The sequence below is a fragment of the Tasmannia lanceolata genome, unplaced genomic scaffold (assembly GCF_043159265.1).
Source record: "Tasmannia lanceolata isolate RefF3 unplaced genomic scaffold, GAP_Taslan_0.1 ptg000020l, whole genome shotgun sequence".
NCBI lineage: Eukaryota > Viridiplantae > Streptophyta > Magnoliopsida > Canellales > Winteraceae > Tasmannia > Tasmannia lanceolata.
In genome coordinates this window covers 2,594,866-2,618,302 of record NW_027518697.1, presented here as the reverse complement: position 1 = coordinate 2,618,302, position 23,437 = coordinate 2,594,866, and the positions used below count along the sequence as shown (strand labels likewise).

Genomic DNA, 23,437 nt, shown 5'->3' with positions numbered 1-23,437 from the left:
CTCTTTTTTTATAAATGAAGGGAAAGAGAGAGAAAGGGACCCACATGCTTTATGAACAGAGTGTGAGAAGAGACAGTACATATGCTCTACACGAGGACGGTTTGGATCATCCTATGATGTGGTCCGCTCAGTACTTTTTGAAAAATACGGGACCTTAAGGGCTTACACCATAAAAACAAAAAAAAACTCGAGATTTTTTTATGGTGTAAGGCCTTAGAGTCCTGTACTTTTAAAAAATTAAGGTACGGAACACATCATAAACACATCATAGGATGATCCAAACCGTCCATGTGATGGGCCCACAATGTAAATAGGTTGTTCGCCAAAAATCATTTTCATAGGATGATCGTAACCCTCCTATCTATAGAGATTTCCATAATACGTAGTTCCTCTATAGATCCAAGGGTTTGGATCATCCTATAGAAATTAATTTTTTTTTTTTTTCACCCATTCTATTATGAGATGAGATCCACAACCTTTTTTTTCCATTTCTCATTCTCTTTTTTCCTAAGAAAGTTTTTCTTTGGAAAATTATTTCCCCTAGAAAATAGCTTTTATTGGTCTCTCTCACAACTCTCTCTCTCTCTCTACACACACAATCCGCAAGGCACTTCAACTAATGCTTCTTTAGGACACTAATAAATCCACACCATTCTAGGATAAATTCATCCCTCCTCTACCAACCGGTACACTCTCTCCCTCCACATGAGGGCAGTAGTTGATTTGCTTAAATCTTTGAACAAGGTAGGCCGGTCCACATTTTTTTTCTAGAGAACCCAAAGTCGCTAGCAAATCCCATGGTGCGATTTGGGTTCTTTAGAAAAAATATGATAGTAGTTTTACGATTTTCTCATCCTATGTTCTACCTCCTAGGATTTGCCCAAAGAGCTTTCACCAGGCAAAAAGATAGTGGAAGCCAAAATGGTACTCGCACTGGTTATTCATAGCCAAAAAATAGGTTACTTGAAGCTAAAAAAATGTAACTCGAATCCAAAACCGATAGCTCAAACCCACAAAGTGATAGTCGAAGCTAAAATAAGAAGCAAGGCACTCGAAGCAAAATGTAAGTTATTTGAAGGCAAAAATGATAGTCGAAGCCCAAAAAATGCTAGTTGAAGCAAAAAAAAAAGTTACTCGAAGCCAAAAATGATAGTCGAAGCCAAAAAAAGAAGTCGAAGATAAAAAAAATTTAGTCGGAGCCGAAACGTGTTAGTCAGAGCGAAAAAAGAAGTTTGTCGAAGCCCAAAACGTGATAGTTGAAGCCAACAAATATTTCTCGAAGCTAAAATATATTAGTTAAAGACGAAAAAAGTTCCAAATGTTACTAGAATTCAAAAGTTTTAGTCGCAGCCAAAAACATGTTAGTCGAAGCAAAAAAACCAGTTATTCGAAGCCTAAAAAAATTTAGTTGAAGCGAAAAACACAACGGCGAATGTTACAGGAAACACATTTTTCACTTCGACCAAGTAATTTTTGGCTTCGACCAAGTAAATTTTGGCTTCGAATATCCTGTTTTTGCGTTGAGAAGAAGAGGGGGATATCTCGAAACCCTTTTTGAGAAAGATTTGACGAGGCAGAAGGCTGATGGGTCCAATTTTGTGCATTTCAAGCAAAAAAAACCTTTGAATACCTTAAAAAATGAGAGAGAGAGAGAGAGAGAGAGAGAGAGAGAGAGAAGGAGATGATGTTAGATGGAGTTTTGAAAGAAAAAAAAAAAGCTCTAGGGAGAATGAGATTTCAGGCTTAGCTTCTTACGTATTGCCGGAGAAAAGAGTAGGTTTCGCCGGAGAAGAAGCACTTCAACTAGGTTAAAAACAGGGTAAAAGTAAAACTGTAAAAAGAAGAAGGGAAGCAGAATAAATGTAATGAAGGGCATTTTGGTCCTAAAATTGTGATTTTTTTTATAAATCAGTATTTATTTGTTTTTTCTCAACAAGTGACATTTTTATGTCAATAATGCAACTCTCTGACACGTAACAGCAAATAACCCTTACAACAAAAAAAAGCAACTACAAGCATCCCATTATTGCAGTTTTTATTCTTTTTAATTCTATTACTTACTTATCAATCACTCTACAGATTTGTTCCCTACTTTAATTAACATTAAATAAAGTTGTTCAAGAGATGACCTACAAGCATCCCATTATTGCAGTTTTTTTCTTTTTAATTCTATTACTTTAGTGATCAATCACTCCACAAATTTGTTCCCTACTTTAACAATAAATAAATAAGTTGTTCAAGAGATGAACTTGTCCTCTCTTTCTTTCTCAAAAGGAAATTAACAAGATATGAAATAACTTCATTTTTTCTTAAAAGCTACTTGAACTTCTTTTTTTTTTAAAAGGAAAAGGACCCGACAGTCTGTTTTAGCGAGTATGGAATTTTGCCCAAAATTTCAGTTCCGGATAAGTCCGTAATTTTAGCCAAAACCGAAATTTAAAACCATGCTCAAAGGCAGTGGGGTCTCAAACGTACAATCCTTGCTGTATTGCTCTCGCTTTAGAGTTTTTAATGGCTCATTGAAGAGATGGTCTCTTCGTTTTCTTTGTAGGGCTCTCAAAGGTACAATTATTGTATTTTAACAGCACTAGTGGACATAAAAAGGAGAACTTATATGATGCCCGACCGTCAAAACATAAAGAGCGGAGAGAGAGAACCCCTCCACCCTTGATTTGCAATCCACCAAAAGCCACCTTTTTTACTTTTTGCCGGATCGCAAATTAAGGGCGGAAGGGTTTGTCTCTCTCCGCCCTTTATTTTGACGGTAGGGTATCATATAATTTCTCCATAAAAAGTGGGGGCCAATAAAAGGTACAATTATTACTTTGGGAAAGAGATATTCATCCCCGGCCATCCCCTTTTTGTGTATTTATGAGTCATGACTAGACTTGGCAAACGGGTCAAACAGACCGGGTAAAAATGACCCGTAAAATTTTCACTAAGTGTGGACCCGCACCCGGCCCGTACTTTTGTGGTCACACGTATTTTTAAAGAATTTTTGTATTCTAAATGCCCTGAACAGAAAATGATATTTCCACCCCTCTTGCTTTTCTGATTTAGAAGAGGGAAAAAGGGAACTGACGTTTTGTGATGACTGATGGCTGGGTTTAAAAACAATTTTTTATTGCACAGTTTTCCACCTCCAATTAAGTCCAGTAGAGAGAGAGAGAGAGAGGACGGACAAAAACAATTTTTTATGAGAAATGTTATCAGCACTGCTGTATTTTGATGAGGGCACTCCTCACTTTATTCAAAGTACGGTAAGCCCGCACCATAGGATGATCCAAACCGTCCATTAGATGGGCCACAGCCTAAATAGGTTGTGCCCCAAAAATCATTTCCACAGGCTGATCCTAACCCTCCGATTTGAATGTTAGAGGGTTGATCCTAACCCTCTATAGATTGGAGGGGGTGGAAATAATTTGTGGGGCACAACCTATTTAGGCTGTGGCCCATCTAATGGACGGTTTCGATCATCCTATGGTGATGGTCATACCGTACTTTTAATAAAGTGAGGAGTGCCCTCATCAAAATACAGTGGTGCTGATAACATTTCCCTTTTTTATTCCAGTGTTACTGCAGCACAGTTTTTTATTGCACAGGTTTCAAAAACAATTTTTTATAGCACAGTTTTCCACTTTCTCGCCCAGGAATTTATGATGGAAAAACACTTGTGAAAAAAAAAGTTCCTCTTTTTCACGGGCACCTGCGGGTCCACCCGGCACGGACCAGTTTGACGGGCCGGGTCCACCCACGGGTTCCGGGTCACTTTTTGCCAAGTCTAGTTATGACGACTCTTTTTGGGGATGGCCCAGGAAGAAAGGGGTTAGAATAGATCATTTCCCTTGATAATATACCAATTCAGAGATAGTATCTCATTCAGCAGGTGCAGGTAGCAACTTTTAACTTTTCTCCCAGCGGGGTTGGGGTCAGCAGGTGAATTGTATCGATATTTTATGGTGTTGTCACTTGTCTTTTACTATTGGTAGAGAGAAAACACCCTCTCCCTTTATTTTAAATCCATCAAAAGCCGAGTTTTTAAATGATGCCCGACCGTCAAGTAGCATCAAAAACCTACCACCCTTGATATTTGATCTAACACCAGCACCCTTTTCAAGAGGCTGCTGTTGGATCAAATACTTTACGGTCGGGCACCATATAATTTCTCTCCAAAGCCCTCCTTTTTTACTTTTCTTTAGATCTAAAATCAAGGTGGCAGGTTTTCTCTCACAAGTCGAGGCTGAGATTTTTGGTGTGCGCGCATGAAGTCCGGCATTGTTTTCAAAATGTTTAGCGGTCCTACTTTATAGGGCTGTTCATTCGGTTGAAACCGAACCGAAATAGCTGAAAATAACCGAACCGAAATATTTCGGTTACTGAAAAAATAAAACCGAACCGAATTACGTTCTAACCGAACTTGAACCCAAACCGAAAAAAGTCGGTTCTTCGGTTTGTTCGGTTATAACCGAATTAATGAGTAAGACAAGAACAAGATTATAAACCCCCCATTTTAGCTTGTATTTTAGGACAAAAAAGTGGAGAAAAGTAGAAAACAAATCATTTTGTACCCTCTCAATCTTATTCTCTGAAAACCCTAATTTGTAAAGACTACAGGAGAGAGAGAGAGAGAGAGAGAGAGAGAGAGAGAGAGAGAGAGAGAGAGAGAGAGAGAGAGAGAGAGAGAGAGAGAGAGAGAGAGAGAGAGAGAGAGAGAGTTAACGTATAAACCCTCATGTAGGCAGCTGTGCTAGTTGTGTTTTGATCTTCTCACCCACCTTATAGAATACACCACATCTGAATGTGATTTGACGTGACAAAAGGCATTAAATACTAGGGGTGGTTATTCGGTTAAAACCGAACCGAATAGACCGAAATTTGGAAACCGAAATAATTTCGGTTCCAAATTTCGGTAACCGAAACCGAACCGAAATTTGCCAAAAACCGAACCGAAACCGAACCGAAATTTTATTCGGTTATTCGGTTATAACCGAATAACCGAATTGTGGGAGAAAAGAGGGGAAAAAATCAAAATCTCGGTTTGGATCGGAGGGCTAGGATCATCCGATCGAAATGATTTTTTGAGCATAACCTAATTAAGTTGTGATCAATCAAATGGACGGTTTTGATCATCCTACGGAGTACACATATAGCACTTTTTTTTGGGAAAAAATGGTTTTCATCCATTATTTCGGTTAATTTGGTTAACCGAATTTTTTTTTTATAAAACCGAAACCGAAACCGAATAACCGAATTTCTGAAAAAAAAATCGAAACCGAACCGAAAAGAAAAAAACCGAACCGAATTGGCTGATTCGGTTCGGTTCGGTTATTCGGTTTTAACCGAATAATGCTCACCCCTATTAAATACAAGACCACATTTCGCATTAAAAAAAAGTACAAACCCTAGGCAAGTAGCCAGTTGTGCTAGTTGTTTTTTGATCCAGCTTATAAAATAATACACCACCTCTTAATGTGATTTGACGTGACAAAAGACATCAAAGACAAGACCACATTTTGCAGTAAAAAAAGGGTTGTATTATACTAATGTTGGGCGGAAAAGACAAGACCACATGCCAATATTTAAATTAGTTTGAAAAGTCAAAAAGAGAGTGACATAAAATATATCAAATAACAAATAAATTTTCAAGGCTTTTCTTTTACTATCATCAATACTTCGATTGTTCGGTTAAAACCGAAGTTTTTTTTTACAAACCGAACCGGAAACCAAAAACCGAAATATGCTAAATAGCGTAACCGAAACCGAACCGAAAAATCCAAAAACCTAACCGAAATAACCGATCGAATTCGGTTCGGTCGGTTATTTTGGTTTTAACCGAATAATGCACAACCCTACTAGTACTTTATAGGATGATCCAAACCGTTCATTTATATTGCCACAACATAAACAGGCGGATAAAAATATGGTATGGGCGGGTACCAATATCCTAAAAATATGGCATGGGCGGGTAACAATAGCCCATAAAAATACGGTATGGGCGGGTACCATCTCTCTCTCGAGTCTTGAACAAGGTACCGTCCATTTGACAAGCGGCCGTGTAAGTCTATATTTTTTTTTCTATAGATTTGATCCAAACCCTATGATATATATATAGATATATATATATATATATAGAGAGAGAGAGAGAGAGAGAGAGACTTGTGTAGGTAAGTTACCTACGCACTACCTTAAAATACAGTGGGGGCCCAAATTGTTTGGGTGATCCAAACAATTCATTTGAATGGTCCTCACATAGATAGGGTGTCCACAAAAAATCAGATCCATAGGATCATCCTAACCATTCAAACTATGGAGGCAAAAAATGGACTAATTTGTGAAGGTTTATACACGTCCATTTTACCTCCACAAATCGTAGGGTTGGGATGATCCTATGGATCTGATTTTTTGTGGACACCCTATCTATGTGAGGACCATTCAAATGAATTGTTTGGATCACCCAAACAATGTGGGCCCCCACTGTAATTTAAGGTAGTGTGTAGGTAACTTACCTACACAAGTGTGTAGGAAATGTTCTCTCATATGTATATATGACTACTCTTTTTGATATTTTATATGATGTGTGGCCATGTAAATCTGTATTCTTCAGAAAAGTAAAGGTACCATCATTTGATGGGCCACAAAGTAATCAGGTTGAGCCCCAAAAATCATTTCCATGTTTTTGGGGAATTTGTAAGCTTCCTATGCAAACTTTTAGATTCCATTTTCCCAAAAAAATGGCCAAAATGTCAACTTTTTCTCATATTTTGTGTTTGGTTTCATGAAAGGAAAAATCTCCATTTAAGAAAACTTTTTACATCAGCTGCTTGTCAGCTAACAAACGCTTTGCATGGTTGTTTTCCTTGAACAGGAAGTTAGATGATGTGGCAAAAGAGAAGGAAAGTGGAGTGGAAGTGAAGCGGGGTGAAAATTGCTAGTGTTCAGTTGACAGGAAAGTAGAGCAAAATGAAGTGTTGGATGTTATTATCAAGGGATTTGCTAGCGTCCATCGCAGAAGGCATTCCTAGCATGTGAGAGCAGCCACATAGGCTCACTTTTCAGCAAATTTTGTCTAAATTCATTGGGTGGATGTTATAAGAAAAGATGTTTTATAACTTATTTCTTTAAAAGTTTCAATTTTCCTCTTGATTTGGGAGGAAAATACAAAAGGCTTTTTATCAAAATAATGGCAACAAGCTGGTATTATCATCAAAATAATGACACCATGGCGTATCATTATTAAAAAAGATACGGTTTATCAGTTTATTTCATTAAAAATTAAATTTTCCTCTTGATTTGAGCAGAAAATACAAAAGGCTCCGGGCCATCCCTTGTTGAGTAAAAGCGTACTCATAAATGCACTAGAAGGGAGTGGCACTAGTAAGAAAAAAGGGGCAAATATATGACTACCCTTTTGGAAAATGTATAAACCTTATTTGGGCTGATGGTCTACGGGCAGAAATCCTCTTAATTTTATTAAAAACTTGACTATACATCTATTTCACCTGTTGAGTACAAACATATTACATCTGTAGTTCATGATAAATCAGCTAAATAGTGTCAATCTAGTTCACATCACATGAGCCAAATCACAAAATCTGAAAGGTATGCCATTTAAGGAAGTACCACTGTTCATAATTAGTAAGCTATAATACGAAATTTGGGGGTTTTGATCCTCTAAAGAAGACAGTTTTTATATGATGGATACCCTCTTTTTTTTTTATTTGGGCAGGCAGAGTACAGGTGGGGATTAATTGTTCAATGATCCGAATCATTAAACCTCCACAAATCAAAAGGTTAGTGAACAATTTTGACAGAGAATTTGGTACATGACCCATCCATAGAAAACACATTGTTTCTTAAACCACATGTTCAGCATAATTTGCAGTGTTTTTTTTTTATTGTACGGCAGTAATCTGTGCAGAGAAATTGATTAATGGTTTCCAAGAGTTTTTTTTTTTTTTTTGAAAGGTATATTTTAATGGTTTCCAAGAGTTGATGTGGGGAATGTAGTCAGTCTAGATCTTCACATACTTCATTTTCTTTAAACATAGTAGCCGGAAACTCCTTGGGCAGGTGGGAAATTCGTTTCCCCTAAAATACGTTTCGGAAAGGTGGTAAACTCGTTTCCCCTAAATGGTGGGAAACTCGTTTCCGAAATGCATGAGAAATAGATAATAAACTTACATGAAACACGTGAGATACGTATGGAAAAACTGTAGAAAACATATGGGAAATATGTGTGAAACTTATGGATATCATTTTTAAAAAAACACAAAAAAATTGTGGAATAGATATTAAAAAAGAAAAATATGTACACTGTAATAAAAACTAAAAATAAGAAATATCCAAGTAGAAATTTGAACTTAACAAAATTTAAATCTACAAAACCATATATTCATGTTTTCCTTGTGTTGCACATGTGTTTTCATTAATATTTCTTTATCGTTTCTGAAACGTTTCTAATGTGTTTCCTAAGACGTTTCTCGTACGATTTTTTTTTTTTTGCTTTCCCGTTTCTCGTTTCCCCTCTACTGTTTTCTTACGTTTCCCGTTTCGCTTCCCAAATTCGTTTCCCACCCTGGCAACCATGCTTTAAACTGTATGTGTTAAAACAGATTTACAACTGGATCCGACATGCCTTAGCATTTGACTGCTTCAAATTGCATCAAACAATATTATACACAACTGAGCTAACAGTTCATCAACCTTGTAGACAACCAGGAATTGATATGGACAGATTTTTAAAATATCAAACAGTTTCAGCAATTCTTTAACCTGTTGTATTTTGGGGGTAGAGATGGGCACCTTTCGTTCATGTGCGGGTACGGATACATGGTATTGTATTCTGGCAATTCCATACGATACTTTCCCCGGATTTGACAAAAAGGAAGCTCGACAGTGTCCCCTTGGTTGCACCATTCTGGCAGGTGGCTCGAGTTATCCACGAAGAACTTCAGCATGTAAGCATCTTTTATCTGCGTGTTTTTTCATAAATCAGCAAGAGGGTTGTGAATAGACAATGAACAGTGTAAATTAAGAGTATAGATTCGAGTTTCAAATGATCTAAACAACCCATTGTTCTAATCGACATCACAATTACTCTCCCCAAACTTACCATCACTTGTAGTGCCTCAAAAAGTATTTGATACATTTACGGTATAAATGCAGTTACTTCTGTTGAAAGAATCTTGTACAAAGGACAACTCATACTACCAAAGATCAGGGAAGTAACTACTGTGAAATTTAGGGTTTTGCTTGTTTGAGTATTAATCATGAAAATTTTCTAAAGGATTCATTAGCCGACCCCATCTAGTTTGGGGCAAAGGCTTAGTTGAGTTGAGCTTGTTTGAGTATTAAATTGAAGCACATATGCTGCGAAGGATTTTCAGAAGTAAAGGAGTATTGTTTTGGCTGCTTACAGTGTTGCAATCAGCTCTAGAAAAGATAAAGGCCCTTTGACCACTGAAAATTATTTCCTGAACTTACTGTGAATTCAGTGACTTGGATGGATCTGGCAATTGGATCAAAAAGCCCTGCACGCTTATACATTTCAAGAACAAAGGCAATGCAAGAAGTTGAATAGCCATCACTATAAACCCAATCATCCTGTTCAGGAATCGCCAGCAAACTATCGAAAGATAAACCACGGCTTTCAGTTTCAACTAGGATATCAGGTAGATCAAGATCCTGCAGAAAAACGTAAATATATTATTTGAATGTTTTTGAAGAAATTTAAAATTTCTAGAACTGAATAAAACACTAATTCGCTACAATTGATCATGATTAAACTGTTAATTGTGCAAGACAGGCTCAAAAGGTGTCACAACTCTCTGGCCAGCAGCTGTATATTCTGTAAGACAGCAGAAGAATCCATCGATCATGTATTATTACTCTGCCCCTTTTCTTTTAATATATGGAGGACAATTATTAGAAGCTTTGGATTTTCATGGGTACTTCATCATTCCAACAAGAAAACATTCTTATATAGTAGTAGTAGCCCTATTGTAAAGATGAGGGGTTCCTTATGGGACCTTGTCCCCTATGCGATCACGTGGCATATATGTCAAGAGAGGAACACAAGAATTTTTGACAAGATAGAAAAAAGTTTCGGAAAAAATATTATCAGATTTCAAGGTGGATCTGGTTGCATGGGGCAAAGCAGAAGGTGCTCTATCTTCATACTCCACAACGGGCATAATCCGCAACTCGCAGGCAATTACACGGGAAAGAGGTTCACACACCCCACAAAAGAGCTCTAGCCTCTGCCTCACAAATCCCAACGGGCATAATCCGTTTTGTGTGTGCGTGTGCGTGTGTGAACCTCTTTCCCATGTAATCGTCTGCGAGTTGCGGATTATGCCCGTTGTGGAGTATGAAGATAGAGCACCATGCAACCAGATCCACCTTGATATCTGATAATATTTTTCCGAAACTTTTTTCTATCTCGTCGAAAATTCTTGTGCATAAAATGGAATACGTCCATGGATAGGGTATTGGCTAGTTGTCTATATGATCAAATGAATATGGGCAACCGTTCTGATCATGGGTGGAAGCCACCGGCCTATCAAGCATGTGTTGAAGAGTTGAACGGGAGGTTCAATATTAATTTGGTTCCCCAAAATGTCAAGAATCGTTTAAAAGCTTGGGGTAAACACTACGCAATTGTCACGGATATTTCTCGGATCACCGAGCCCTTTAACTATATCATTTTTAAGACTACTATAAACATTATTTGCAAATAATCATACTTAACTCAAAACCATTTTCATATAAGATTATATGCAAACAGATGAACAAGATATGAAATAAGTGGCTGAAATCAGATACCTGGGTTCCAAGTCGCTTGTTCAGGGCTTCATTCCATATGTTAGCAGCATATGCTGGTTGGATGTGATTCCACATAGTCATAATAGAAGCTACCTGTACAACAAGCCATGTGTAAGCCCAAAAGATGCACACACACTATTGATGCACTGAAGGCAGTAGATGATAGAAAAAATGTCGAAGAATTACGGCTGTGATGGCCATTATTACTAACAGTAATACTCTTACGAAGACATGTTTTGTAAAATTCTAGCACTGGAGTTTGTAGGCTTTGTATTAGTAACTTATAGTCTTCTAGAGTGTAGACATTTAATGACACATCACTCCAATGTGTTATATTTATGCATATGAAATTCTAATCAAAAGAACAACAAAGAAGAAGATGGGCACCGACTTCTTACTATCTACCCAATTGGATAATGTAAATTGTTTATATGGCTACATAGTAACAGGTAGTTTAGCATAGTGTTGATGTTTCAAGGTTTTAAATTTCGGTTCGGTTGGAAATTTCAGTTGAAATCCTGTAAAATTTTGGAAACATAATAGATTTTATTTTTAGAATGGCTGAAGAATTTTATTAATAGAAAAAAAAAAACCGAGACCGGGGTGGTCAAGGTACAAGACAACAGAGAGCAACCAGAAAGCCTCCTCCAAAGCACAGAGGAGGGCTAATAACACTATAAAATCAAGGGAGGGAGATAGTAAAAAAAACTCTAGCCCCTCCTTAAGCAACCCTTTGCTAACCGACCGGCTTCACCATTGGCCGACCTCCTAATGTGTTGAAAAACTATTTGCACACCCCGGACTAGGTCCTGGATCCCGTCAAAGAACAAGGCAAAACTCAAAGGGAAAGGGTGAGATCCCTTTAGCCAACGGATTACATTCAAGGTGGAACCTTCAGAAATGTTAGCAAAAACACTTAGAAACCATCGGTTAAGCAAGACAAACAAACATAATGGTTTAATAACATTGAATACCTAAACACTTAGAAACCATCAGTTAAGCAAGACCATAGTTGCCGGAAACTCCTTGGGCGGGTGGGAAACCCGTTTCCCCTAAAACACGTTTCTCGCGGTTGGGAAACTCGTTTCCCCTAAAATGAGGGAAACACGTTTCGGAAACGTTTCCAAAATATGATACAAAATTGAAGAAATATTTCTAAGCCACATGGGAAACATATGGAAAACTTATGTAAATAATGTGTAAACGCGTGATAAACATATGCAACAGTCGTAGAAAATGCATATGAAATGCGCAGGAAACATGTGTGGAACTTACGAAAATCATTGTGGAAAAAACAAATAATTTCCTAATACGTTTCTCGTACGATTTTCTATTGTTTCTCGTTTCCCCTGTATTTTTTTTCATGCGTTTCCCGTTTCCGTTTCCCACCCTAGTAACTATGAGCAAGACAGACAGACATAATGGTTTAATAACATTGAACACCTGGTAACATGCGCTATCACACACATCTGATAATTTAGTACATACCACATTTCACATGTAATTCATATAAATATGTATACATATATACACAGTACATACACCACATTTCACATGTAATTCACTAATTCATGTAAATATAATTAGAGTAATGATAAATGCAAGGGCACCCTTGCATATAGAGCAGGGAAATTGCTCTTGAATGGATCCACGTCATTAAGTGCAACCGAATGTACTTTTTCAACCGATTTTAAAAGGTAACTGAAAATGAAGTGATCTAATCAGGGCCCTTTTCGGCTGTTTATGCAAGGGCGCCCTTGCATCTATCATTTCTCATATAATTATGTAACATGTAATGATATAGTATACCACTAATGCACTAACGATTTTGGTTTCAGTATATGTTTTGGGTTCGGGATCGTTACAATGGGATGGAAATAAAAACATTTCGGTCGTTTCTTGTTGGTTGCAGTTGAAATAAAAAACCATTAAAATTTTCAAAATTAATTCTTATTTTCTTTTAAATTGTTAGCAGAAATGTAAAAACTAGTCAATTATCAAGTTGATCCAGTCCAATTCCAAATCAACTTACAGTCGACCCTGGCTCGAGTCACATGCTTTTGAAGCTTAGTTACCATTGCCTGATAGTTTTGGCAAATAAATGCAAGCACATATATACTCCTTTATTACACTCACATTCTATGTAACGTGTGGAGGCAAGAATGAAAGGGAAACATTGCTAGGTTATGATACTTCGAAGGACTTGATATGAATCCATGACATCCAAGATGAGAGAGAGAGAGAGAGAGAGAGAGAGAGAGAGAGAGCTGATAATTAAAATCAAGATCAAGAAAGATTGAGAAAGAGATCAAAATCAAGGACATTTAGATCAAGAAGGAGATTAAGAAAGAAGGGATATAGGCTTAGATTGTAGAAATGGAAACGCTTATGAACCCAACTGAGGGGACGCGGTTTATGAACCCAACCGAGGGGAGCAGTTTATGAACCCAACAGAGGGGGTGAAAAGGGAGGAAAAGAATATGGAAGGAAAAAGGCAAGCTTAGTAGAGATATGAAATAAGAAAGGTGAGAAATAGATGAAGGGAGGACGTGAGAAGATAAAGATGGACTAGAAGAAAAAAAAGAAGAGGATAATAGAAAATTGACCTAATGCCATTAAAAAATATATAGAAAATTGACTTAATATGAAGCATCACACTTCAAAAAAGCCATCGCATCTCATCAACATAAGAAACCATCAATTTTTATTCATATTCAATTGTTTTCAAGGGCAATAGGCATTTCACATTTATAGGCTATGCATGCCATTCGGAAAAAAAAACACTAATTCTTGTTGCAAAAAAACTACTAATCTAATTAGGACTTACACTTGAACTACTAACTCCTCCTTGGAAATAAAATCATGACATGGACTTTCCCTACTATGAGTAAACTAGGACTCTTCAAACCCACTAGGACTCCTAACTTATGTTGGAAACTAACCCACTTGAAGTCCCGCAAATAGAAGGACTCCCTTATGTTGCAAAGCAGGCCCTTGTGGTCGCTTAACAACTTAAGTGATTAATTAATTATAAATGACTTAAATGCTCCTATCACTTAAAATTTTCATAATAAACACCTACAACTTAAAGAAACCAAGTGATATGGCTGGGAAAAGATCATGGTACCTCTTCTATATCTTTTTTTTTTTTTTTTTGAATGGTACAAGATTTTATTGAGATCCAAAGAAAACAGAGATGGTCAGTACAAGCAACATAAAAGAGAAATACACATAGATACAAGGAAAAGCCTCGGGGGATTAGGGAGAAGCGAAAGTATCAAAGAGGGAGAAAGTCAAATAACTCCAAGATCTCCCTCGATATGCCTTCCCTAGCTAACCTATCAGCTACACCATTTGCCGATATCCTTACATGAGCGAAAGACGGATGAGCTTCCCCCACCCAATCTAAAATCTCTTCGATAAAGGTAGCGAATCTCCACGGATAAGGATGGGAGCCGCTAAGCCATCTAATAACGTTAAGAGAGTCCCTTTCCACTATGACTTTCTCCGAGTCCACAACTGCAAGAAGCTTAATTCAAGATAACCTTTCTATATCTTAAGGGACTTAAAAGATATCTAAAGGACACTTAAAAAATTAGAATAAGAATATGGACCCTAGGATGGTCCCATCAGCACTTTTAGACACAAACCATTGAACACAAACTCTCTAGTACATGGCTTCAACACGAATCCATGATTTTTAATAAATTCTTAGCAATTTCAAGATATGAACATGTGCCGCATACAAATGCTATTACGGGTTTGAACATAAAATAACAAAATGACAACAATCACAATAACTAAGTAAAATAAATAAATCTTTTAGTAACATACCAATAATTGCTAATCCAAAAGAAACATGCTAATAAAACATATGAAAAGTGTAAATATCTATGATAACAATTCAAAAAAATGTAAATATCTATGATTCTACACAAGTTAGTAAAGGAAATGTTATAAGGGGGTAGAGATAACATCATTACCACATGTGCATCCAAGGGCGGTGGGTAGTTCCCATCTATGGTATCTATCCAACTAAATATCATATTATGATAACCATAAGGCTTCCCTGACATGTTTTTTGCATACTCCCAAGCTGCGGACGCATTAAATTTGGCCCGAACATCAGGATGTAAAGGAAGCAATGCAATATGAGGATTAGAGTCATCTTTTGTCAGCTCAAAGTTCCACCATTCATCCCACGGCAAGAGAGCAATAATGTCTTCTCCCTGAGAACATGAAAAAAAAGGCACTAGCTCACTGGCAATTTAATATTAATAAAAAAATGTCAACCCAATTGTCATACAAGTATAATGATATGAATAAATATTGAGAAACAGTGGTGCAAGATTGTATGTTAGTAGTACCCACAAAATTTAAGATCCTTCAGAATAGAAAGGCCCACCTAAAATATGAATGAGTAAACATGAACCGAACCAAAATCTTAATTGTCTAGTAATATGCTGCCAAAGCTTATTTAGTTATTTTCTTGTCCGTGTTGAAGCCTTCAAGCATCATTTTACCATTCAAGAGAAATAAGGAATTGCTATCAAGCCAGTTATCATCAATAAAGATAGGGAAATGTTATCAGCACTACCATATTTTGATGATCGCACTCCTCACTATATTACAAAGTAAGGTATCACCCGCACCCTAGGATGATCCAAACCGTCCATTAGATGGGCCACAGCCTAAATAGGTTGTGCCCGAAAAATCATTTCCATAGGTTGATCCTAACCCTCCGATCTATAGAGGGACTGAATCTTAGGGTTGATCCAAACACTCTATAGATCGGAGGGTTAGGATCAACCTGTGGAAATGATTTTTGGGGCACTACCTATGTAGGCTGTGGCCCATCTAATGGACGGTTTGGATCATCCTATGGTGTGGGCCATACTGTACTTTTTAATAAAGTGAGGAGTGCGATCATCAAAATATGGTAGTGCTGATAACATTTCCCTAAAGATATTAATATTAATCTCGATGATAAAAATTGGAATAATATCGGTACTTTTAGCAACTGGCATGGTCTTACCTTTTCATTTTCGTGTCCAGATTCACCAACCCAAAGATTTCCTTCAGAATCCTTCAAGCAAACTGCTGTATGACCAGCATAAGCTCCAGTAACCCACTTCTCTAAAGTCTCAAAACCACCCCACCGTCCACGAATTTTTGATATGACTAAGAAATCTCCCGAGTGAATATCAACAACGCTTATATTTGAAATCCATGGCTGGGGACGCTGTTCAAATGTTGCCCCCATGTGATTCTTGAGGAAAGCAAGGTTTGAATTCTCACCCCATCCAGTGTTTGCAAATAAAGGAAACACATCCCATAGAGCTCGAAGGGTTCCCAGCATTCCTGATTGCATTAGGAAGATAGATACACCCTTATGTTTCACCTGATACATAGAAAATTAATAGAAATCAGAGCAGATAGTAAATCATTAATAATTGGCAACTATTCCAAAAAAAAAAACAAACAATTGGAAATGGCAACACACATATTCAAGCTCAGCTTCTGATTCCCACTCCTTAATCTCCAAGGTATGCTCTCGAGCCAAGATGTAATAGTCCCATGTCACACGGTACGGAGTTGCAAAGACATAGAGATCAATACACGTCCAACTGTGAGCATTGCTAGTCTGAAAAGAAATATAAAAACTTGAGGATATATCTTCGTCACATATAAATAAGCCTTGTGACATAAAAAATCATGGAAGGGGGACAGCAAAAACAACAAAATTCTATAAGAACATCGCATTCACAAGCAGAGGAATCGGCCAATTAAGACACTGAGAAAAAAATATGAAAACATATTAACAAAAATGTTGTATTGTTATAGGATTGTAGGACATCCCTCTAATTACAAACACAGGAACCACCTGGACTGATTCATTATGTGACACAAAAACTAAGCATAACACGTACACATCATCTAATATCTTTATTATTAGGAGAATCACCCCCAGCAAAAATAGCTAAATAAAAAAATGATTGCTGTTATTTTATATACTTACAGAATATTTTCAAAAAAAAAAAACAAAAAAAACTGAAGATTCACAATTCAAGGACAACAAACAAAGGTGATTAAAATCCTCCAAACAAATTCATCACAATAATTAGTATAATAGCAATATGAGCCAATATCTTGCAGGAGAGAAACATATATTGGTCTACCAAACAATAAAAAGACTTGGATAGTATGTTTCCTCCATATTCAAGGGCAGGAAAGTCCTACAACAGGGAGCACACATTACTCAAGAGACAAATAATTGAAAGTTTCGGCAGACATTATCCCCACAGAACTCCACCATTGCAAGTAGTCTATGTTACAACTGGCCATTTACCCTTCACTAAGGGTCTGTCATTTGTTTGTGTATGCATAGAAGTCATTGAAATAGCTCTTTTGTCAGATGAATGAATATATCATACAACCCTTCCCACTACTTACTCCCTATTCTTCTCCTCTTCCCACTACATATAATACTTAAGAGTTTACATGGTGTCATTTTTAGACATAACATGAAAGTCCCTATTTCAGTATGGTGCATACTTAAGTCTCTCATGGTGTCTCTTCATTGATGGCAGTTTTGTAATTAAGTAACTTGTATTTTTATATATGCATGATACAATACAATATAAGCCTAGCGAATTATGATGGTTCTCTCCTTTCTTTATGGAAAGCTTTTTCCTTTTTTTTTAGATGGCGAAAATTTATTTAATAAAGCAAAATCCAATGACTGAGATGGTCATGGATGAGACAAACACCGTTAGTATAGTGATAGAACAAAAACAAGGAACACACAACCATAACTACAGCCTTAAGGCGGCGAATGATCGACAAAAGCTCCTCTTTGTCCACCCGATCAGGCAAGAGCATCTGCATTCGAGTTAATCGATCGCCACACGTGCCGTAACTCTAAATCACGACCATCTAATCTGTCATTCATCTCCTCTAAAGCATCTGTGATTCTGTGAACATCTATGGAATAGCGTCCCGGTCTCTCACCTAACTGATAATGTTGCAGGAGTCTCCCAAAATAATAATCTGCTCTAATGGGGACTCGTATGTCAACCTTATTCCATGGAGTTACCGCCCGAACCTCCGCCTCGTTGGACCCCTTTGCTAGTGTTTATGCCCTAAAACCTAGTACATTTATTTTATTGAAAATTTATTTATTGATAATAAGTTTATTTCATGCTATTTGAATGTGTATGATATGCCTACTTTTGACACATGTTAGTCCCTAAGCAGCAAAGTAGGAATATCATGCCCATGGATCACAGATCCTAAGGGGCGGGAAGATATGATATTCCAGCTCTTTGCAGACCTTAAAGGTTCCTGGTTGGGGTTGAGATTGGACATCTCTTCCTGTACACAACCAGCACCAGCCTTGCCTCCACACACGGATTGGGGTGGCTTATCTCGGCCACTGGGGTAATGGATCCTAGGCCTGCACAATGGGTGCAATGAATGGTTCACGGACTAAACAGGATCATTCCAGAATAGCCTGTGGGCAGGAATAAGGATAAGGCTATTCTGCAAAGACAAGACCCTTTATATGCCCTTCAACATGAGGGTCATATTAGTATGTGGGCCCACCCTATGGCTTGGGTCTACCTTACAGTGGCTTTGGCTCCAGAGTCACATTCAGGTAGTAGTGGGTCCTAGGGTAACCCACGAGGTCAATAGGGATACCCAACATGGAATCTTCCATCTCTTATGAAGAGGAAAGTTATCTCCAGTTTCAGTCACAACAGAGACCTTTAAAAGTGACAATTTGGTAAAATGTTTATCAAAGGATTTCTAAAATGCTTGTGTGTATTGAAAGGGATTTGCAAATGCATTTACGGGCCAGGCTGTATGATTGGAAGGTATACCTTAGGTGGGCCCAAGGGTAGTGAATGTCTACGGTCTACCCTCCGTAGGTCCCAGCCCGGTAGATGAGTATTGGAGGAGGGACGTACAAATAAGATGTGATTAGAGGTATAGGATGATCCTGCGGCCATCTTCAGGGATACATTCTGGTGGGGGCCATTTGCCCAATGAGTCCAAAGGGTGACTACAGAGTGAGGTCGCAGTGGCGCCCATCTTGGGTTCCGCAAGATCGGTCATCGGATCCCTGCGACAATCCCACACTCATAACTCCCTTGACCCGTTATGATCCTGGAGGAACGGGGTCCCAAATTTATAGACTACATAGACGGATGAGATCCATTGTATGAGATACAAGGAGGATTTACACCGTAGATATATATATATATATGGTGTCACACACTTTGGTTCATACAGTGCATGTTAGTTAATTAATTAATATGATTAATTAATTAACTTATTTGGGTAAATTGGTTGCTTAATTCCTATTGGTTGAAAATAGATAAAGGAGAGAGATAAATATAAAGAGTTGTATTAGTTTAAAGTCTAATGAAGAAAATAAATAAAAGATTTTTATTTTAGACTAACTCATAATAAGTGTTTTATTTTCAAAGGGAAATTAGAAACCATATAGAGGTGAAAGAGAAAAGAAAAAAGTCCAGACTTGCATTTGATGTTTTCTCTCCTCTCTCACTAGCCTAGCTTCAAAAGATTTCTCTCTCCTGGAAAAGGGGCTAATAGGATTTGCTTCTAGTTTATCAATAGTTTGGATTGAATCATAAGAGAAGAAGAGTTCTTCCTCTTGTCTATGGCAATCAAAGGAAGTCACTGATTCAACTTCCAGGGCAGCTACCTTGGGAAGGCAAGAAGCCAGATGAGGATTAGATCAAGCAGAGGTTATCAGTTGAATAACCAAATTCGGTATAATTTCCAATCTTTGTATTTTATTCTCATCACCAATGGCAAATCTAGTCTCTAAGGTTCTCGGGTTTTGGCAAGGGATAAAAAAAAATGTTTATTTATGTTTTAGGCTTTTCCGCTGCGCCTAAAATCCCTTGTCTAATCAAGTATCATCCGATCCCCAACTAACACCCTTCTCACTTATGGGTCCCGAAAAAGCCCTAAGAACTTCACTAGTTTCGTTTCTCAGAATGCCCCCGATGCCACTGGACTAGATGCCCACTGGACTGCTGCAGAGAAGATTTGTCTTTGAATATTACTCGTTCCTTTGGATATGCCTTCGAATAAGTTTGCAAGATCCTTTACATGGTATCAGAGCAAGGCAATCAAGGATTCGAGAAAGAGATTTTCCATTTCTCAAAAAAATAAATATTGATTTCAAAAACCTAATCTTCCTCCTGTCTTGTCTTTAGGCACACCCTTCTGCTATCAGACCTGAAGTCTTATAGACTCATTGCTTTCTCTCGTCTTTAGGCACTCGATCATGCTATCGGATCTCAGACCTTAGACCTACCAACTCCTCCACCATTGGAGTTGTTGCATGCTTGAACTTGTGTTCATACCATTCAAAATCCTAATCCTTACTTTTTGTCCACTCAAAACCCTAACTCATCCAAAAACCACAATCCCAACTTCACTTCGTTCAAAACCCTGATGTTCACCTCTTTTCCATTTGAAACTCTCATGTATCCAAAAACCCAAATTTCTACATCACTTCCATTTGAAACCTCAATCATCCACTCGAAATCCTAACTTCCACACGTTATCCAATCAAGACCTTAGTCACCCACTTTCAAGGTTTCAGGTTTCAGTTTCAGTATGTGTTTTGGTTGCCATGAAAATGAACCCTGTTGGTTTCGGTTGGAAATTTAAAAAAAATAAATTACGGAAACATATGAAAACGTATACAAATGGTGGACATTTAAAAAATAAATTTCTAGAAATGCTAGAATACGCACAAAACCCGAAAGTTGATCCCACTCAAATGCCAAAAACCCCCCAAGAAGATAAAAAAACCCTGCACTAAATTGAAAAAAAAGCAACTTAAAACCAAATAATGTCACCAGGCCCAAATGTCAATTTCATTAAATTGCAAACGGATGTCCAAGAGATCAAAATGGGCTGCAAAACAGACATAAAATTCTAGTTCCACGGAAAGACAACAAAGATGCGATGGAGAACACAAGTCGAAAGAGAAACTAAAAGAGGGCAGAATCCACACCCCTATGGGTTGTCCAAGGGCAGGGACGCACTAACACCCCTCCCCCCCCCCCCCCCCCCCCCCCCACCCACACACACACACACACACATACACACTTACACTCGCACACACTTCATGAATAATAAAATAACTGAAAATCCTTGAAAAGCTACTCAAATTGTTTAAAAAGTCAAACCAACCCATAATTTGAGAATTCCAAGCAGCTGATTTTTGCTACAACTAGAAAACAATACACAGAAACTCAAAACCAATCTTTCAGACCAAAAGACCCAAAAATCCAATTCATCCTAAGCAACACCTTAAAACCTGCCAAAAGCTCAAAAGCTCACCAAACCCAAATCCCATTAGTCCATTCCCTCCGAAATTAAAAAAAAAAATCCCAAAAAAATCGAGCAAACGAATGGAAGTAAACATCCAGACAATACAATTTCTGCAAACATCCAAACAATCAAACAATCCGATGAGTAAAAACAAAGTAAAGACGAAGAGGAAGAAAAAAAATCCAATCCAATTTCTCTACTTGATTTAGCAATAAATTTCCCAAATATACACCAAACCCAACTACATATTTTCCCAAGTCCTCCAAACTCAATATTAAAAAAAAAAAACCCAGTAATTTTATCTAATTCTGACCTTGATATGGAGTGTCCCTCCACCAAATTGGCTTTTGCTTTTGTTGTGAAACTCAAGCCAGGCTTTGTTCTTATAAAAACAAGCGCCCTTCCACTCTAGAGAAGAGTTGGGAGAAGAAGCAGATCCAACAAAAGAAGGAAGGAGATCAACTGCACTGTGGAGAGTGTTTAGCAAAGGCCATGAGAATTGCCTAGGCAACAAGGGTAGAATGTCTTTTGGGTGGAAGGGCAATTTCAAAGCATACCCATGTGGAAAAATTAATCCAAATAAGAGAATGAAGAAAATGAGAAGATGCTTTGATCGGGAAAACCACGGAAATGCTTCCATGTTCTTCCAGGAAAAAAAAGGCAGTGAGAGTCTGAGAGGGGGGGGTTTCCTCACTATCTCCTTAATACAAGAACCCATTTTCATATTTCAGAAAATGGCAGAACTACCCTAGGCTTTAGTTCAAATACCCTTGCAGAAAGACAACTATATTATTAAAAGGGCCAAAAGAGAGAGAAGATTACATGTGCAACTCAATGGGCAAAGAACGTCCAACAACTAAGGATATCTAGGAGTATGGACAAATGAAATAAATGGTAGAAATTTAATAAAAAACTCTAGCTAATCTCCAAGCTTCTACATTCTTACTTTGAACCATCATCTTCCCTTTACCTGTGGCGTATGTAATGGTGGTCTGCACCATTGATTTCATTCTATGTAAATATTTTATAGCCCACCAAGTCAACTGCTCTGATCACATGTTCCCTATATAGAAAAGGGCCTTCGGAGTAATTTTCTATTTCTTTCTTTTTAGAATTTAGTGCAATTTTGAGTTAAACACACTCACTGTTAGTAAAAGTCAACAAAGGTTCGATCTTGATAGAACGTGAAGGCATTCTCATTAAACTAAAAGTGATTATATTAGAAGAAATCATCATAATAGCCCAAGGGGGTAATCGGATAATTGGATCTAAGGGAAGAATTATTAAAAAAATTCTATGAGAAATAATAGGGGACTAATGTTCGCACTAATGGGGCTAACTCATCTTGTTTTACATTGTTAAACCAGCTGTCAGAGGTTGATATAATTCCCAAAAGCTCTGAACATCCAATTAGAAAGTGTATAACAAGGTGAGTTCGCCAATTATAAAAACATGGTTGTGTGGATATCAGTCGGGAGATAATATCTCTTGGAAAAAAAAACTAGGGTCTAGGTTTTAAATTTTCATTGAAAACAGAGTAAATTTTTATTTGGAAAAAATATCCATGGAAAGTAAATATACTAAACACAAGAAAATATATTTTCCAATAAAAAATCTCCATATATCCAAATAGCCTATTATAATTTTCTTGGATTACAACTAACATGTTTTCACCATTGATCATAGTTAAAATAGCTAATTTCACTTATCAATTAAAAGCGTTCTTGCACTGCAGGGAGCTTAACTGCGCTTTAGTGGTTTATAAAGCCTCAAATTAGTTCCTTTCTTGTACACCCGCTATGCGTTTTAAGGGGGGACCCGCTATACAAACCAATGGGAGGGAGGCTTTATAAACCACTAAAGCTCAGTTAAGCTCTAGGAACGCTTTTCTCTTCGTAATTAGGCATTAGTTTAATGGCAAGTGAATGGATTCATTGTGCAGTACGTTTGATGGTCATTTGATAAAAGTTAAGGGTGATTTGGTCAATTGAAAGTTTCAGTAGGATATTCGAGGTGGGGATATCCGGATCTTAATTTTTTAATGGCACCACGATGTCTAAGAAATATGTTGTATTTTTAAAGAGAAAATGACGTGTTCGAGTATGTTGATCTGACCAGCCATAAGAACTTGTTGATCGGATGACCCTAGCTCCTTCATCCATCAAGCATTGCTTAGGATTCTACCAAGAAAATTCAAACCACTGTGTTTTGCAGGTTTTAATCTTATGGATGG

At 37.5% G+C, this 23,437-nt stretch overlaps 1 protein-coding gene across 1 annotated transcript; it reads right to left on the bottom strand.

Moving 5' to 3' along the window:
• Positions 1–8,585: 8,585 nt before the first annotated feature.
• On the bottom strand, positions 8,586–21,988 carry LOC143855078 (uncharacterized). Its single transcript, XM_077365242.1, has 7 exons — positions 21,518–21,988; positions 16,328–16,468; positions 15,860–16,225; positions 14,808–15,053; positions 10,825–10,917; positions 9,484–9,684; positions 8,586–8,972 (listed from the first exon to the last, which is right to left on the bottom strand). Exons 1-7 carry the CDS (start codon positions 21,926–21,928, stop codon positions 8,757–8,759), a joined length of 1,674 nt encoding a protein of 557 aa, XP_077221357.1. The 5' UTR covers positions 21,929–21,988; the 3' UTR covers positions 8,586–8,756.
• Positions 21,989–23,437: the final 1,449 nt, after the last annotated feature.